This window comes from Pimephales promelas, chromosome 21, assembly GCF_988280905.1.
Source record: "Pimephales promelas chromosome 21, fPimPro1.hap1.1, whole genome shotgun sequence".
NCBI classification, from domain to species: domain Eukaryota; kingdom Metazoa; phylum Chordata; class Actinopteri; order Cypriniformes; family Leuciscidae; genus Pimephales; species Pimephales promelas.
In genome coordinates this window covers 12,527,868-12,547,765 of record NC_142789.1, presented here as the reverse complement: position 1 = coordinate 12,547,765, position 19,898 = coordinate 12,527,868, and the positions used below count along the sequence as shown (strand labels likewise).

The 19,898-nt window shown below is 38.4% G+C and overlaps 1 protein-coding gene across 2 annotated transcripts; it reads right to left on the bottom strand.

The window, feature by feature from the left end:
• Positions 1-981: 981 nt before the first annotated feature.
• On the bottom strand, positions 982-19,729 carry socs7 (suppressor of cytokine signaling 7). Of its 2 annotated transcripts, XM_039657590.2 has the most exons (10): positions 17,883-19,729; positions 16,259-16,323; positions 15,900-16,004; positions 10,594-10,725; positions 8,007-8,152; positions 7,667-7,835; positions 4,942-5,070; positions 2,764-2,899; positions 1,625-1,765; positions 982-1,522 (listed from the first exon to the last, which is right to left on the bottom strand). In XM_039657590.2, exons 1-9 carry the CDS (start codon positions 19,217-19,219, stop codon positions 1,645-1,647), a joined length of 2,340 nt encoding a protein of 779 aa, XP_039513524.1. In that variant the 5' UTR covers positions 19,220-19,729; the 3' UTR covers positions 982-1,522; positions 1,625-1,644. The 2 variants fall into 2 exon arrangements, with proteins under 2 accessions (XP_039513524.1, XP_039513526.1); XM_039657592.2 differs by lacking the exon at positions 10,594-10,725 and having other exon boundaries at positions 17,883-19,728.
• Between the last annotated feature and the right edge of the window lie 169 nt (positions 19,730-19,898).

Below are 19,898 nucleotides of genomic sequence, written 5' to 3'. Positions count from 1 at the left end.
TCAAAAGTAATTGACAACAATTCCGATCGATCAACCTGCGTGGACTGTGGGTGCTCCATCAGAATATGGTTGTTGTCTTCTTAAATTCCAATAATGCAACCAATCAACAACAAATTGCTTTCACTCTCCAACGTGACATTTTGCTTTTTGTAAAAGCTATTTGTTTTGTTACCCCAATATTAGTTAAATTTAGATTTTATGCATTCCTAGCTGAGTATAAAAACTGAACTATGGAAACTATTTGGGTGTGTAAGTTACCTACTTTTACATATGTTGGGGACAAATTTGTGCCCATAATTGAGCTAAAATCTCCTTTTGAAGGAAGTCCTCATTTATAAATGGTATATTATACTATTTATAACCAGCTGCATATAAAAACGTTCTCGTTTAGATAGCCAACGTTTGTGTGTGGGCTGGTAAACCCTACTGTACATTATGGGGACAAAATGTCCCCACAAAGTTGGCAAAATCCATTTTTTGGTCCCCATGAGGAAAACAGCTTATAAACCATACTAAGTGATGTGTTTTTTGAAAATTAAAGTGTTTCTATGATAGGTAGGTCTAGGGTTAATGTGGGGATATTTACAGTTTGGACAGTATGAATATCCTTGTCTATGGAAAGTCCTCATAAAACATGAAAATACAACGTGTATATCCCCAGCCAAAAGTTTAGGATAACATTCCTCAGAAAAAAAAGAACTGTGGTGTTACCATTATATAATGATGGTAGCAAATTGGTAATACCATGGTACTGAACAATTACCATTGCTATTGCTATTAATGCAGAACACCATGCTAATTAACCATGGAATTAATTGAAATTAGAATTACCATGATAATACGTGCCCAGATCAAGCAAACAAACAAACAAGCACATGGTAACTCATGGAGATCTGCAAGGAAAAACAGATGGATTCAATGGAGGGACCAACTTAAATTCAAGCAATTATAATCCTTAATCATGAATAATGTGAAAAAGTCAACCATCTTATTTTCAAGTTTACTTTGTCTTTACTCAAAATACAGTTCATGTGGCCTGACCAGACTGAAGGAGTTACAATCAGGGAAAGGACAAATAAAGGGGTCACACACTCCACCCAGGGGCAGGGGCCTGATGAGGAAAGCAAGAAGAACCAAACAGAGACGGATTCACAAACAGGCCAGTTTAAAAACTCCAGTGTAATATAACCTACAGATGAAGGCTTTTGCTAGTACCCCAAGTCAAATGTCCTTGTTCGATTTTTTGTTTAACTTATTATTTTTTTTAAGTCCACTGTTTGGTGTCCAGTGTCCTTTCAAGTCTTTTGTCTATCAAGTCAGTCTCTGGATTTATTTGCCTGCTCAACATAGACAGTATTCCAGCACTCCTCTGTACTCCCTCTGTCCACGTATTGGTCAAGAGGAGGGGCCAGTCGGCTGATGTTCATTGGCTTCTGCTGGAAGACTGGCAGGGAGTTGGAGCAGAGCTGTGCACCAGGAAGTGTCCATGTGCTGTTCCATCTATTACCCACACACAGAAATCCTAAAAAAGAACCCATTTATGTTTCGTTAATTTAATACGTTGGCTACGTGGCATTGAGTGCAACATACTATATGTAGAACAATCATTGCTGCAAGTACTTACAGTGAAAAGGAGCGTTCTGGCTATGTTTCAGACTCGGCTTCCTGTTCCACACCTGCTGCCTGGCGCATGCCTTTGATTGACAGGTACATTTCTTCCTCTGGATCATAGTAATAGAACTTCCTCAAGTAGACAATGAGAGGTCTAAGATAGTAAAAATAGGAAAGTTAGTATTTATAGACACTTTGTATGCACATTTTGCCTTTTAATTGCTAAGCAATTTTATTTCAAAAATTCATAATAACAGTGGGTAGACCTCATGTGACACATCCATAACCTTTGAACATAACCATTCTAGCTCAAATAAATGCTGTTTTTTAAAACTTTCTAATTATCAAAGAGTTCTGAAAAAATGTGTCATGGTTTACACAAAATATTAAAGGACAAGTTCGGTATTTTACAATTAAAGAAACCTATTTTTGTAAAAAAAAAAATAAAGTTGTCCTTTAAACAGTTTTTAACATCAGTGATTTGGAATGATTCTGAAGGATCATGTGACACTGAAGACTGGAGTAATGATGCTAAAAATAAATTGACATCACAGGTATAAATTAGGGCTGTCAAACGATTAATCGCAATTAATCGCATCCAAAATAAAAGTTTGTGTTTACATAACATGGGTGCACTGTGAATAATTATTTTGTATATATATAAATACTCACACATACATGTATATTTAAGAAAAAAAATATAGTTTAAATATAAAATATTGATATTTATATATAATATCAATTATATATAAATCTACGTATATACAGTATATACATGAAAATATTTCTTAAATATATACAAGCATGTGTGTGTATTTATATTTATAAAATAATTATACACAGTGCACCCACATATATTATGTAAACACAAACTTTTATTTTGGATGCGATTAATCGCGATTAATCATTTGACAGCCCTAGTATAAATAATTAAAAAAAAAAAAATTAAAATAGAAAACAGTTATTTTAAACTGTAATCATATTTCACAATATTACAGTCTTTACTGTATTTAAATTATAAAAATATGCAACCTTGGTGAGCAGAGCACACAAGACATCTTTCAAAAGTATGTTACAGACCTAAAATTTTAGAATTATCGTGTATCAGAAAACTAAATGGGCAAAATAATTTAAAGTGTGAGTGAGTCATACTTGGGGAGGGGCAGCTCCTGGATGTGGTCTATGCGGACGAGTTGTCGGATACAGAAACGGCACAGATGCTGGAGTGATTTCACATTGCTGAAGCGTGAGACTGGGTAGAGCAGCTGCACAGGGGTCGGGGGCAACCCTGAGACAGACACCACATGTTTCATTACACTAACCTTTCATCTCTCACACCCTCAAACCTGTTTGTGGTCTTACGAACTAAATAAACCCTGCCTCACTTCTGTGCCCATTGCTACCACAAACACTTTAGACAAAAAAACATAGTTGTTAACTAAAACTACTCAAAATAGTTTTTTGCCCCAATTATGCTATTTTAAACTATTTTTGGTGATGTTCTAGTTCTACAATAGATTTACATGCATCCAAGGTCAAAAAACACTTTAATTTTCTCATAATATACATTGCAGAATCACCTCTTTTCTCATAGTGTCTGAAACTGTTCAATAAAAGATCCGTTCTCTTTTTTCCGAGCGCCTACTCTGCTCTGATTGGTCAGATGGCCCAGTCTGTAGTGATTGGTCTACCACTTACAGCACGTGTCGTAAACAAAACGCCCAATTTCAGCTCCGGAGGCTTTCTTAGCACTTGTATACACAGTGATTGGAACAGTAACAATGGCATTGATTTTACCATTTTAATTCACCCTTTGCCGGAAGTTTGGTTGACAGGTGATCTGATCAATCATAATGCCAAATCTGCCATTTTGTCTGACAAACAAACCAGACAGGAGGAGTTCGGGCCATATTAACTAAACAGGGCAAATTAGCATGAGAACCCAAATGCACAAAAGCAGCGATGGGAGTGGACAATTCAGCCCAGGATCTACTAATGACATTCATGACATCATTTCCATAATGACCAACACAATCAACCAAGATCAGCGCAAATTAGCATCTGGTTTAAGACATGCTTTTTTTGGGCAGTAAATAATGGCGTAAAACCAGTACATCGACGAGCGTAAACCTTAGTAAATCACCTTGCATGACTCATTTAAATACTCTCCTCCCATAAATTTTGAGTCTGAAATGAAAACTCCTACAAATGCATATGCAATAAGATGAGCCACAAAAATAACCCTGTCCACGCCTTTTCAGCGCAAATTTTTCACTGCGTGTCTTAAGTAAATCCTTACAATAGAAAGTGTGTATTGACATCTTTCTGCATTTGAAACAACATACCTTCTGATGTTCATTCATGTTTATTTTGTGCTGTAACTAGTATGAAGAGCTGATCGGTTCACGTGCCGCTTGAACTGAGGTGCTACAATGATCTTTCATGACACATTAATGTAGTGAAAGTATTTAAGGGGGACGGGTCTTTGCAAAGGGTCGATTCCATCGCAAGTCCTCATGCTTTGGGAAATGCATGCAAAGTGGAAACTGTATCCTCTTGACAACATGACATAATGCTACAACATGTTGTTTCACAGCTACAACTACAGTGTTTGAGGGTGGCTAAAAGTACTATGTAGACATCGTTCACAGGCATGTTACAGAATTGAGATCGGGATTGCTGACGACTCGTTTCAGTAATTCCCCAGACAGCAAACTGACATTGAATCAACGTGGAAACGACGTCTCTCATGACATTGAAACAACGTTGATTTTGCTCATCGAATTAACGTTGAACCAACGTCAGACGCGGCATTTATCAAAGCTAAATGAAAATCGAAAATTGGTTTGCTTTCATAACGTTGAAACAACGCGTTGATTTCAAGTTGATTTTCCGTTAGTTTTGAAAGAATGACGCGTCTGACGTTGGTTCAACGTTAATTCGATGAGCAAAACAGTGTCAGATCAACGTTGTTTCGATGTCATATTTCCACGTTGATTCAATGTCAGTTTGCTATCTGGGTCAGAATCGATTATTTATTTTAGGAGACAATAACTTTTTTTGTTGTGCACTTTGATCATTAAAACTTTGCAGACCTCTTATATTCACACACTGCTATTTTACACACTACATTAAAGATAACAGTATAGTAGGGCACTTTAATTTAAACAAAGCTGTAAATATAGAATAAAATGAAAATAAACACTTTATATTGAAGTACTAATATTACTAAAACTAAAACTGAAATAAATATAATTTAAAGCTAAATAGCTTCTAGCAATTTGTCGCTATTTCATTAATGTCATAGAAGTAGGATATTTGTAGCCTTACCAGGTACACGTGAACGTAGGAAGTAGAGGAATTTTCCATTTTTAGAGTGCATGATGGCTCGCTCAATGAATTCAACCACAGAATGGCAGCGGTCCTCAAATTTAGGATGGCACCATAAACTGAAGGTTCCTGAAGAGTTAAAGGCAAATTTTAAGGAAAAGAAATACACAGGAAAAAAATTCTTTGTCACAGCAAAATTTGTTAGTATTTCTCAAATCGGATGGCAATCAAGAGCTTCCTAGTAGCTTATACACTGAGTTTCAATACATTTTTGGAAGCACTCTAGCCTGACTACGTCAGACTTAGTACTTCCGCTCTATTTAATTTCGCTTCTGTACTCAGTCTGAGACAGCAACATGTCTCTTCGGTTTCCTCCGCCTGAAAACAGCCGGCTCAATCAACGAACAGAGGGCGGGCTGAGAGCAGTGATGTAGACGCAAAGCGCCGAGTTTAAGACTGGAGAAATTGAAAACAACCGCGAATATGGAGACACGGGATGCAATTCCCTCAGTTGTGGAGAATATTCCCGGCATTTGCGAACTGAAGCCTGAAAACATGAAGAGTGTTTGTTAAACCTTTTGAATGGAGGTGATGTTGTGGCCGTACTCCCGACAGAGGGAGTATCTCGGTCTCTTTTATCTGTCGAGCTCGAACTAGCACCCTTTTGACAGGTCAGTGTCTCCTTTCTTTTCCAGTTCTTAAATATTGCCATTTCTTAATTGTCTTGCAATTAAGTTGCAGCATTTCCGACAGAACTAATCCAAACTTTGACAATTGGCTGCAAATATTTTCTTGTTTCTCTCTACTGTCAAATATTAGTTTAGAGGCCCTGATTGTGCTGTAGATGCTTAGATTTACTTCACATAATCTACAAAAGTCGTTCACAGCCATGTGCACTGCGGTATTTCGCTCGATGGTTTCGTTTTCGCATCATACATGTGTTTACAGGTTTAGTTCGATGCGGCTGAGCTGGCGCATAACCAAACGTTATGTGATTGGCTTACGGGTAACCAATGAGTTTATACTTCAGACAAGCGCCCCTCTCGCGATAAAGAAAACACTTTTCAATGATGCCACTCCAGACTCTGTCTACGAAGCAAAGCGAAGTAGCAGAGTTTGGTATTACCAGGCTAGAAGCACTCCAAAAACTTCACAAAAAGGAAACCGGGACGGTAGATAGTGAAAGTTCGTTTTCTTTATTTTACAAAAGCACATTTGTTTGTTTTTATTGTGAGTGTACACAAATAAAAATAGACAGTTTCAGATGATGTACTACTCTTATCTGTATGACCCTAAATAAGTTGTTTCTGCTGCTATAGACCATTTCACAAGATGTAAACAACACTGGTCCAGAAACACTTCCTGTTTCATTTTGTAACTGTTTTCTTTATTTCACATGTAAAGAAAACATCTTAAAGATGTTTGTTTAACTTTTTGATTCAGTTTTAAATGTTCTGTTGGTTGTATTTGATCCTAACTTTTATGTAGTGTTAAAAAACTGAAACAGGAAGTGCTTCTGGACCAGTGTTGTTTACATCTTGTGAAATGGTCTATATTGAGACAAGATCATTTGCCATTGTGCCGATTTGTGTCGTTGAATCTCACTCACTGTCCAGTGATGAAATATGCATGTACTGGAAATGAAAAGCCTCAGGTGATGCTTAACTCGCTGTCTCCTCGTAGAAAGGTGAAGTAGGCTCTTAATTTCCTTCGTGATTTCTTGAAAAAGCCTAATATTGAACTTTTTGCATCTGCCATTGTCACAGCATGTTATTGAACTCTCCCACACAAAGAAATCGAATCTTTTAGTTGCTAAACTAAAAAAAGTTATTTTTCATTTTTCTATTTATTCTGTACTTTTAGAACACAAGAGATGCTTTACATTTTTGTAGCTAACCCAATACCTTTTGTTTTTTAGCATTACAAAAAAATATGACCTATGGGTAATGCTTTCTTTTACAGTACAGTCCTTACATGTACTTACAGTGTAATACCTAGAAAGTACTGGCTAAAATAAGGTAAGTACATGGGTTAGGGGTAGGTTCAGGGTTAGTACCTAGTTATTACCCAGTAATTGTAATTACTATAAAAAGTACATAGTATGTACATGGGTAACAGGACTTTAAAAAGGAAGCGTTACTGACCTACAGTATGTAGGTTGGATTCACTTATAGCGCCTAAAACGTGTAGAAAACGCTGGGCGAGCTGCATTCTCCTTTTTCCAAAGCGGGCAATTGCGCTCCGGTTGGTTCTTATCACATGACCTACTGTGCGCTTATGGTGTGCTTGGGGCATTCTGAAAAGTTGAGATGTTTTTATCTCGATGTGGCATGGACGCGCTTGGAAAAAAACGAAGCGACCACGTCGCTTCCATTATGAGCGTGCATACCGCGCACCTACAATTGAAACAACGAACTTGAGGGCGCAAAAGACGCGATATGTGAACAGGCCCTAAGAGTGCATTCTGTTTACTACTTAGAGCTTAATAATACATTAAAAGAGGCTGTACTGTACCAACTAGGGGACTAAATGCTGCTAGGTGGAACAAACTGAAAACTGCACTACTGTCAGTTCAAATAAATCAAAAGAAACCTATCATTGGGGATTTGTTGCTTTTTCCTGTTGTACCGAACCCGTATCGAACCATGACCCAAAAAACCGAGGTAAGTACCGAACCGTGACCTCTGTGTACCGTTACACCCCTAGTATATATGTGTGTGTTTACCTCTGTAGTGCTCCATACGCGTGTGGTGTGTGACTCCCTGTGAGCGAAAACTGAGGCTGAGGATGTATCGTGGGTCTGAACTGTCCCGCACCAAAAACGAGCCATCTGGCTTCCCTCTTAGCTTCATTTCAGCATCCTCCCAGTTCATCGGCCCCCAATACCAGCCACACTGCAGACACACAAACACACACTGACCATCCAACAGTGCTAAACAAAAGCTGCTTAAAGAGAAAACAACCACAGGAAGCCACAGATATGTTTCACAGCTAAAAAGGCCTGCCCATAACCATGCCCAATGATATTACAATCATGTGACTGGAAATTTTCAGTTGTTTCTCACCCGCTCCAGCTCTCTCAGGCTGGCAGTGAAGCTGCTGGAATCGGCTCCTCTCAATGGACACATGATCGGAGCCGGGGCCACTCTGGCAGGAGCCGCCGTGTCCATCGGTGACGCGGCCGAATGAGGAAGTGCTCGGAAGAAAGCATCTGAGACACAAACGGAGCAATTTTTGAATACACCAGCAAATTTGAATCATCCTAGTGCAGAACTAGACTAGTATCTCATTCAACTAAATTAATACTTCTACTTTTTCTTTGGTGTAGATCGTCTCTTGACAAATAACAAATTTACAGAACCCTACTATAGACAACGTTTTGTCACATGATCTAATATGCTGAACTGCTGCTCAAGAAACATTTTGTAATATTTTCAATGTTGAGAAAAAGCTTAATATTTTTGTGTAAACCTTGATACTTTTTTTTCAAAAGTTCAAAAGAATAGCATTTATTCAAAATAGAAATATTTTGTCTTAAGTCTTTACTGTAACTTTTGATCAATTTCATGGATTTCATGAATAAAAGTGTTTTAAGCTGACCATAAACTTTTGAACAGTAGTATAAGTTGACAAATAACAGTTTCAATCATTTTACTTTAAAATGTAGTCTAAAATTTAGTCCATTTTGTCAAGTTTTTCAGTAGTATGACAAGCCAGTCAGTGTTATAATCGCAAACTGTTAAAAGTACAATCATCCCAAGTTAATAATATGAGGTTATTAAAACTGTTGTACATAATAATCAGACAAGAATTAAAGAAAATATGTTATTTGTTAATATGTCATTTAAAATATGTCTAAATAAATTCGGATGAACTAGTTGGTCCCACTTTATTTTAAGTGGCTTTAAGTACTTTGAAACAAATAATTTGATACAATGGACTTCTTGTGTACATGCATGTTTTACATTGTACTTATATTTTTAAAATACCAGCATGTAATTACAGCTGTAACTAATTTATGTAATTACATCTGTAATTACACAGCTGACCCATCCCTTACACTTTAACCTACCCATACCACCACACCTGTCCCTAACCTTACCCAGATCACACCTCAATAGCAGCAAAAAGTGTTTTACAATACAACATGAGCAGAAGTACATTGTACTTATTTTTCAATGTAAGTTCATAGTACTTAAAGCCACTTGATATAAAGTGGGACCCATTTTTTTATGCCAGTGACTATTTATCAGTGCAGGTTAATTTCTGTTTCAACACAAACTTTTGTATTTGATACAAAAAAAAAAGTATATTTTCACTATTATTGTCAATGAAAAAGATAAAATTCACTGTACACACATTGACCTTTTGTGACAACATTCCCAAGTAGTGCTATCCTGACAGCTAGAGCAAAACAAAGTTGTTTTCAAAAAGAATTTAGAAATATTATTCCAATAGGGTTCTGAACTGGATGTTTAAAACCAATCACACAACTTCCCTCAGTGACATCTTGTGACAGTATCTCCCATATCACAAACCAGGACACATTTTTCACTAGCTATGTTTCCATACATATATTTTTCTAAGCTTTTTGTGATAAAAAAAAAATGCTGGACAGAAACGCCAATATGTGCATACATTCTAAAAATACACATAAAACACGTATGTAGTCAATTGAGGCAGATGCATTTTTATCAGATAAGAAGAACAAACTACGATTGAATCATATTTACCGAATGAATCCCTCGATGCGCAACAAAAACTCTTTTCAACAGTGGATGTGATTGATAACTGGACTAATTTCAGTGCACAGCATCTCAAATGTTGGTTTGATCATTCTGAAATCATCTGAAGTCATCAGATCAGAATGATTTGGTTTAAGGACCTCCCAGAAGCGTCTCACATGATTGTGTTCCCAAACACCATACATCTAAACGCAAGATAACATGACAGCATTTTTATTTGTTATGATGTAGTCATTTATGATGTAGACACATATCTAGTCTTCCTGAATTGCAGCAACTTCCATTTTTACTATAGAAATGTTGCGCTAATTTCTTAAGAATTGATCATTTCGTTCTCTTGAACACATGGGTGGGAAACGATATTCCAATTTTGCAAATAAGTTAAATTCGCAACTTTAAACGGAAACATAGCTAGTGATGAAATGTCATACCAACTACATGTGTACATAGATGTTATAGATAATAAAGTTACCAAATCTGTAATATTACCATCAACCTTCAAAGTTATATATGAGTTCTTCAGCAAATAACTACAAAACTTAAGTTTGAAGTATGGCACCCTTACGTTCACACTTCCTCTCTAAGCGCACATTAGTCACACACTGCCTTCTTCCTCCAAACTGCGAAAGGAACTGAGAAACGAAACCACGCGGTCAACCAAAGCCTTTGTTTGACAAAACGATACATGTGGCAGATGCCATTTAATGTATTGTCTTCGCCTTTGCTTTTCACAAGAAACATCACAGTGAGTTGCATTCACACTTTATTCCATTTCCCTTTACGTTTGATGGAATAAAGTTGCTTCGGAGAAAGGGAAGAGGATGTTGGAGTTGGCTCGCAGAACCAGAAAGGTGCCCTGAAACACCCTTAAACACACACCGCCCCCTCCACTGCACCCAAGTCTTACCATTGAGGCTGAGACTATGCTGGATGGTGGCGTGGAGAGGGGGAGGAGGAGGAAGAGGCAGAGGGAGAGACTGCAGGGACGCCCCCATTACACTCACTAGGAAAGGCCCAGGCTGCGGCCCACCTATATCGTCTGGAAGGGAAGAGCAGGAGGGAGGGTTCAGACTGAGCCAGGAGAATAAGGAGATGTCATAGGAAAAGCAATGGAAGCGTAGAGAAGGTTAAAGTCTATTAGGATGAGACAGGAGCCTGGGGCGATGAAGAGGAATCAGAACATGACTAAAATCAGCCCTAACACCATTCAGCAACACCGAACAGCAACAATATTCTTGCACATATTACCAAAAATAGATCAAAATGCAACCAGATTTCAGAAGATTTTGATTAGACCAATCATATGGTGATTTATGTATGGATAATGTAGTTTTGTCTGTATGAACTTTAAAGGAGCAAGACAAATCCTCCAATTATGTTACAATATCTGATCCTCTTATAGCACTTGAAGACTAAGACACCGTGACAGGAAGCATATGACATGGGGAACTGCAGCATGGGAAAACAACATGGGTAAATCCACACACTGGTATGTGCATTCAATCACATACTCACGACACTGGAAAATTTAGCTTTTTTTACTTTAAAAGAACATTGTGGGTTTAGTAAGGTGTTTCATTGAGATGCTATTCTAGTTTTTAGTATATTATGAATTTTTCTTTTTATATTTTCGGTTTTCATTGTACTGACTTTGCTAAACTAGATGGAAATTTGTAATGTTGTCTTTTAATATTTTATTTTATTTCAACAAAAGTGATATTTTTTATGGATTTAGTTTTAGTCAACTCTATGATAACTCGATGGTTCAATACAATCTTATTAAACAGCATTTGTGACAATGTCGATTATCACAATTTTCTTTTTCTTTAAAAAAAAATGAATGCGGCCAATCCGGACAAATAACAAAATACTCATTGTTTCAGTAGCAAATAATAATAATATTTGAAAACAATAAGAGTGTTAACATGATTGTAGTGGAAAAATCATTTACCTACAGTGTAAATTTATATCCAATTTTTAGTAACTCTAAAACATCTGTAAAAATTATTTAAACACATAACAAAATAATTCATGTAAGTGATTGTTTTGTTATAAAGTTATACGCTTCAAATTTCTACTTTTAAGTACTCCACACATTGTTTTCTTTTCTTTCTCCACACCTTTTTTCTTTTTTCAATAAACAAGTCAAGTTAGACTTGCTTATCAACATCATGCCACAAATGCTATACATTGCGCTTAAAGGAACAGTGACTTAAAAATAGAAATTCTGTCATCATTTACTCACCCTCAAGTTGTTTTAAACCTGTATGAAATTCTTTCTTCTGCTGAACACAAAAGTAGATATTTTGAAGAATGCCGGTAACCAAACAGTTGATGAGCCACTGACTTCCATAGTATTTTTTTTACCTACAATGGAAGTCAATGGGGTCCATCAACTGTCTGATTACCGACATTCTTCAAAATATCTTCCTTTGTGTTCAGCAGAGTTTGAAGACTTGAGAGTGAGTAAACGATGACAGAATTTAAACTTTTAAAGGGAAATTTTCATATTAAACTATGTCATTCCTTAACTAAGACGAGTTGATACATACATCTGTGGTCTCAGTGCGTCTACTCAATCGCTCTGGTGCGCGAGACACTTTGATAGTGCTTAACTAGCCCAGTTCATTCAATATGGGCCAAGCAGAGAAGTGACCAAACACCTCCACAATTTCCCTATTTAAATACAATTACTCGAGTAGTGTAACACGACCTAGGATGGTGACACAAAATAAAACGTTGGGCTTTTCTAAGCGTGTAAAGTGGATAACTATATTGTATGGCGGAATACCGCAGCAAGTGCTTGGGAGCACTTCGACTCGGCGCATTAATATCATCACTCGTGAAAAGTCCTCTCCCCCCCTCACTCTTCGGAGTGATGATATCACTGCGCTGACTCCATAGATAAATATGTCGAAGTGTTCCCAAGCACTTGCTGTGGTATTCCGCCATACAATATAGTTCCAATCCACTACTCGTGTAACTGTATTTAAATAGGGAAAAAGTGGAGGTGTTTGGTCGCTTCTCTGCTTGGCCCATATTGAATGAACTGGGCTAGTTAAGTGCTATCAAAATGTCTCGGGCCAGAACGATTGAGTGCACGCACTGAGACGACAGCGATATGTATCAACTCATCTTAGTTAAGGGAATAACAGTGGAGTATCCCTTTAAGTGAACTATTCCTTTAACTATTGAACCCAGAATATTCCTATATACCTTTACTCTCAACCTAAACATACTTGGAAAAAAAAAATCTACTTCAAACATGACGACTGAATAATCATACATACCTAATCATCTTTGTTCCCTCATGACAAAGACTGCTTCAGATCTAAAATCTATCTTTCTAGTGCGGAGATTATTTCAAACTTCAATCTCAAAGACCACACTGATCTGACGAAGAGGAAGAAACTGTGCAGTGGTCTAACTTTATTAGAAAAGGAACTGCTCATCTGTCCCAAATACTGGTAAAGTTTAACCACATGTAAGGCTTGCACAATTACTAATTTTAGCAGGCGCTTCTCTGAATTTTATGCTTTCAGAATGCAATCAGAGATTCCGGTAAACCATGAAATGAAAAGAATGAAGGTCGAATAAAAAAGGGGAAATGAAAGGACAAAGTGAAAGAATAAGTAAGTACGTTGACGTCCTACACGGCATCTTTAACATCCGCCCTGGGTTCGCTCACAGAGGTGAGGTGAAACAGATCATCTTTTAAAACTGCAGGAACATAATCTCAACATTCTTTTTTGAAAACTTGTGTTTAGATTTTGAGGGGAGGTACTTTGACATATAACTTTAAAAGTCAAAATAGAAATAAAAAACTGTGCTCCTATATAATTACAGGTGAGTAGGCAGTCATTTGGTGTTGTCTGAGACCAACAATGAAGCAGTGAGTATAGGGTCTTTCGCACCAGGTAGTTGTAGGAGGTTCCCTGAGAACTAATGGTTTCCGTAGGAACATTTTTCTGGTTGCGTCCGCACCGCCAGTAGGAACTACGAAGTGATGTAAACCACTTAGTTCTTGTGACTTTTATTTAGACTACGAGGAGGACTTTTATTTTGACAGCGCTGAAAATGCCAGCCCGAGCACTCTCCATGTTCATTAGTTTACAATCTGTCTAACAGTCCTCCTGTCTAATACATTATTAGATATAACTGTTATACATAGAAAGTAGACAGTAAATGAAAAATTATTAGCGCATGCCGTGAGGTGGATGTCCAGTGTTGCTAGTGGAGCAGAAAAACATAATCATGTTTGGCTTTGTCCCCTCAAAGTTGCGTTGGATTTTCTCCTCAGCGTAAAGGTTAAGGTTACGCTAACATCAATGATGGTTCTTATAGCGCTGGTTTAGACCCTACTCTGAAGTAGGAGCTAAATTAGTTCCTCCAAAAGTGTTCTTAGAACTAAAATCATTCCTAGCTCCTGTGGTGCGAACACGACAAATTCCAGGTACTTCCGCCAAAAGTTCTAGGAACTATGAAAAGGATCCTCCGGTGCGAAAGCCCGTTATAATCACTTAAAAAACAGCGACTTTACCCCCTCGTGGCTGAGAAATATAATGTAGCTGTTCAGTAACAAAGCTATTTTATTAATAAACTTTCTGTGTGTGCAGTGCAATCAAAGATCTCTGTGTGCGAGTGGTGTGTGTGCGTATTAATATAGAACAGTGACTAAGGCCGTGTGTCCACCAAAGCCTTTTTCCACGTGCCTGGCATATGTTTTCAATTGTTTTCAATGGGAGCGCTGCGTTTTTTAAACGCCATGAGCATAACGAGGCGCTGAGCGTTTTTTCAAGCTGAAGAGCCGAGCGCCCAGCGTTATTACTGGTCGCCGGGAGTTGAAAAATATTCAACTTTCGATAAAACACAACGCTCATTACTGTCACTTTTTACCCAGCCGTCCAATCACAGTGGAGGAAGGGCGGGACTAATACCACACCGACCAACTGTTACAACATTCTTTCTGTACAACGACATCAACCAGCAGAGCTAACCGAACAAAATGGATGAAAAATTATTTTTTTTGTATGAAACAAAATTATCTGCGAAATCAGTTACAAGTAAACTGTGCTGCGGATATTCTGTATCATAGCAACGAAACGTCTCAACGGAAAAAACGCTGCGCTGACAAAACGCTGTCAAGCGCCCAAAGCTCGGCGTCTTAAGCAGAGCGTCAGGCGTTTTCAGCTGGCAAAAAATCGCTTTGGTGGACACACGGCCACGAAAAATTTGAATATCGTGCAAAAGTTAATTTATTTCAGTAATTCAACTTAAAAGGAGAAACTATATAATATAGACTCATTATCTGCAAAGTGAGATATTTCAAGCCTTTATTTATTATGGCTTACAGCTATGAAAATCCCAATTCAAAATATAATATTGTGAAAAGGTTTTCAGAGCTGTAAGCCATAATCATCAAAATTATGACAAATAAAGGCTTGACATATCTCATTTTGCATGTAATGAATCTATATAGTATATTAGTTTCACCTTTTAAAGCTACACTGTGTAACTCTTTTAGTTTATTCTTGGCTAAAAACACTTAGTTCTTTCAAAAATATATGTGCTCATTAATGTATATTTACTTCGTTCAAGTAATAAAGTATTCTCGTGAGTGTATAATATGCCATTGAAAATACATACGGGTAAGGGGTTCTAATGTCGGTCGCCATGTTGCCCCTCCATCTTGAAAGTACATTAGTCAAAGAGGGACATACCCGTTAATTCAAGCTTCGCCTTTCGCGTTTACGTTTAATTTAACACTGGAACTGGAAGCCATGTTAATCTTGGACTACATTGGCCACCAGAGGAACAGAAACTAATATTCACTGGATGGTCATATACCTTTTCACCGCTAGATGGGGGTAAAAATCACACAATGTAGCTTTAAGTTGAAGTACTGAACTAAATAAACATTTGCAGGAAATGCTAATTTTTAGAGTTTCACCTGTATATGTTTTTACTGTTTTTGATCAAATAAATGCAGCCTTGTTTAGCATAAGAGACTTCTTTCAAAAAGTTCCAACAATCTTACTGACCCCAAACTTTTGAATGTAAGCGTAGATAGAGGTGACAGTACAAAGGATGAAGGGAAGATACCCGGGGGTAGGCTTACTGGAGAATTATTTAAAAAGTATGAAACAGGTGGAGATGTGAAAGCAGAAGCGAAGGAGATCAAGGGTGTGTGTGAACATCTGTAGTGAGGCTCACCTAGCAGACTGAGGCTCCGCCGAGGGGGAGGTGGAGGAGTGGGAGGGTGAGGGGAGTTCCTCCCTCTCTGAGAGATGTCCACATCCACCAACGACACCGTCTCTCCTGCAACCAGAGCAATCGTACTTAATGACAAGAACCATAAGAACGACATTAACAACATTTGTAACAATAATGTAGCATAATTCCAAAGATTGGCCTAAAATGAGACTAATCTCATCCAAATCGTGTGCCTGTGTCATTATATTTCCCATGCACTGTGTAAGCTTATTAGTGGCTTGCAAATGTGCCATCATTTAATGTATTCCAAGGATTCCTTTAGCTTCTAACCCAATATGTTCCCCTAAATCTTCGTTTACCTGTGAAAACGGGAGTAAAAGAGGCCGCAGAGAAGGCACTTTGTGCCCTTGTTAGTCCAGGTTGGCTGCAGAAAGACAATCATCATTTAAATTATTCAAATAAAAAAAGACAACACATTAATTTACAATGATTCTGTATCTCAAAGTTTATGACATCATTATTTATTTATCTACAATTTATAATGAATTAGAAGTATAGATGCACACTTGACTCACCTGAGGTCAATTATGACTTTGCAACTTAAAAACAAATCAAAATTACAACATGTTTAATGAAATGTGTTTTATGATGGACATTTCATGAGAAATAAAAAACAATTAAAAAAGCAAAAAAAGTTTCCAATTTCTTGGTTAATTTTATTGGCTAAATCATCGATTGAAATGTTAAATATTTTTGGGATAAAGACCATAGTTGGTTCCATAATGCTGTCTATTTGTTGGTAAACTAGAATACTTCAATACACCAGATTCTCTATGCAAATTCAAATTGGTTTTTAGAAAGAGGTTTATTATTTGATAGTAAATCAATGTCTGTTTTCCTACACTCCTATGAAAATGTGTCATTTTAAATAAAGTTTACCTTTAGGGATACAAAAGCATGTTACAATGGTAGTGCCCTTAAAGAACCACTCTACCTTATTTACCCTCCTCTATAGATATCCTCTATAGATGTTCCCTTTAAAGGGATAGTTCACCCAAAAATGAAAATTGTCCATCAATTGTCCATCAAATTTTCTGACAGTGTAGTCTACTGCATATAAATGTTGAAGGATCCATACGTATTTTACTAACCAGGACTATGACGGTTGCACAAAAACTTGTTCTTGTGAAAGTTTTTGTCATTAAACTACGTGGCAAGTTATCACGTAGTTATAAGTTAAAGCAACATTAGTAACACTTCATAATAAGGTTTATTACATTAGATAATGTATTAATTTACAAACATGAACTAACAATGAGCAATACATTTGTTACAGTATTAGAGTGAGTAACTTTGTTAGTGTTAGTTAATAAAAATACAGCTTTTCATTGTTTGTTCAGGTTACTTCACAGTACATTAAGTAATAATAACAAATATTGATTTTATTAACATAATAGTAAATGTTGAACTTAATATTAAAGAAACTAAGATTAATAATGTGTTCTTTCTTAGTTCATGTTAGGTAGTTTATGGTGTTAACTAATGAACCTTTTGTAAAATTTTATTTAATAATATATTATTTTTATTATTATATTAAAAACAGCAATATTAAAAAAACTGCTTAAAAATCTACTTTTGAGGTATGACTGTGTAGTTTATGTTGTATGAAAACAACTATGAAATTGTCTTCAAATTATGTTAACCTCAGAGCTTTTTAACTAAAATCATTAACTTAGCATAAGATGCCATTCTAAAGAAAGAAAGAAAGAAAGAAAGAAAGAAAGAAAGAAAGAAAGAAAGAAAGAAAGAAAGAAAGAAAGAAAGAAAGAAAGAAAGAAAGAAAGAAAGTTCCTGAGGGAACTCGAAAATCATAAAAGTTGTTGTCGAATAGAAAAGAAGTTAATAATAAAAGAATACAACAACATAATCATAAGATCTTCAATATTTAATTCCAAGGTTGTTCGGGCAGTCAGAAGAACTCACCTGGCTGTGTCTTGTTCCCCACCGCTCGCTCCAGACATGTCCACTAAACTGCCCGCTGATGATATGGAGAACGTGACTGAAGGTCTCTTGTCCAAAATGTTGTTAGAGCCACTACAGCTTTTAGTTCTAAAAAGTTTACTCAGGCGTATTTTAAGAGAGCCCTTCCTGGATTTCCCTGGTACTTTCAAAGTCTTCTCTCCTCCGCTGGCCGGGGAAAGATGCGCCCGGGTCGACCGGGCCTTCGGTGTGGACGCCTGGCTGGAGCACGGGGTGTCCTGGTTGGATGCGGCTTGGGATAGAACCTCGGGAGTCAGTTTATCTGTGGTGGGAGCCTGAGGCCTGGTGTTTACAGAGTCTCGCAACAAACAACACGCCGGTGTGCAAAGTCCCCCGGACACTGCCATAGCTTGTCCGGACAGCACCGACGGGAAACATTTGAGCGCAAACGCACCCGGCTCGTTGTTTTGGGAGTCGGTCTTCTGACAGGCATTGATGCCCAGGCCGTTCACTTCTTCTGACCCGAGGCCCTCCAGAACCAGCAGAGCATCGCTGGTCTCGGTCGGGTCATCTCCCTGCCTGATTCCAGCCGAGCCGAGCATGCTTTGACACGAGCAGTGCTGCAGCTCGCCGTCCTTCAGTAGAAATTCGGGTACCGGAGCGACTCCCAGCTCGCCGAATTTCCTCGCCAGCTCCAGCACAGGACCCTCGGGCAGAGCCGTCGTGCAGCTCCAGCCCGGCTCTGTCATCGAGCCCGTTTTGTGATCCACCACCGGCGGCCAGTCTTGTTTGTCTGTTATCAAGCGATGCCGGTGACACAGTTCGGCTCCCTCCGTATCCGTAGCAACCGCTGGCAGTTTGAGCTGTGGATGCAGCGTCCATGTAGGCGGATGCTGAGCGTCCACAGCGCCAGACTCCGAAGCGAGTACCGCTTGCTCCTCAAAAGCCCTTCGCTGATCGTCCGACTTGTTCTCGGCAAACCCTTCAGAGTCTCTCGATATGTTTCTGAATACCAACAGCTGAGGCCCCATTCCACCTCGGTGGGTGAGATCGTACCCGTGGGCCTCGGCTGAATGAAGAGGAGGCGGCGGCACAGACAGCGCAGGTCTAGTCGCCATCACTCCCGCGTCAGGTGCCTCCGTTCCGCTGGCCTGCGGAGCTTTGTTCACCGCCGAGATGTGGCCGTGATTCTGCGTGCATTCAAAGTTCCCCTTGATAGCCACCGTCAGTCCAGTGCCCGATGACAGATTCCCATTCTCCTCGTCCAAGCGGTCATCCTCGGCCGCGGAGACCAGGCGCATCAAGACAAAATCGGGAGACATATCTTGCGCGTTGTTCATTATTATTCCTCAATATACTGAAGGAATGAGCGATATCAGCGTTTCACATAGCTCCAGTCATGAGATCTCGTTTGTGTGGTGATGGTAATCCTCTTGGTGTTAGTTAGCCCTCTCACTCATAGCCAGACAATTAGTGCATTTAAACTCTATTTCAATCGCTCCTTCAACATTGCGCACGTCCTCGTCTCATTTCGCGTCCGGCCTTAAAAATCTCCACGGGTCTTTGTAGGGTCATACATAACGCTTCGTTTCACGCAATCCTAACGGCGTCTGTGGTCACATTACTGCCGAGGCCCCACCCGCCCGCTCACTTCCGCAAATTCGATGCGTTTCGTGTTTGGTCTTATCGGTGCCATTGCTGTCCACTTGGCTGCAGGCTATGTGCTGTCCCCCTTAGTGACGTGCACACCGTGCTGTAATGTTGCTTTCATGTCATTTACCGCGCTGTTGTCCGGATGGCCTTTCCAACTGATGTTTATGATGCTTCAATTATAGTGGCATCGCCTTACCGCACGAATTCAACACAAATTAAACTCTCCTTGCAATTCGGTTACATTATGAGTCAACGATAACTGACTTGCACGCTTTAATCATTTGAATAATGACTCTCACCCTAATATACAAAAAATAAAAAAATAAAAAAATAAAAATACAGCATGGTGTCAAATAGATATACAAC

Coding starts and splice junctions, on each gene's coding strand:
- socs7 (XM_039657590.2), bottom strand. CDS start 19,219: ATGAACAACGCGCAAGATATGTCTCCCGATTTTGTCTTGATGCGCCTG. Junction 16,324..17,882: donor GGGGAACAAGACACAGCCAG/GTGAGTTCTTCT, acceptor GTCTTTCTGCAG/CCAACCTGGACTAACAAGGG. Junction 8,153..10,593: donor GCATAGTCTCAGCCTCAATG/GTAAGACTTGGG, acceptor TTTGTGTCTCAG/ATGCTTTCTTCCGAGCACTT.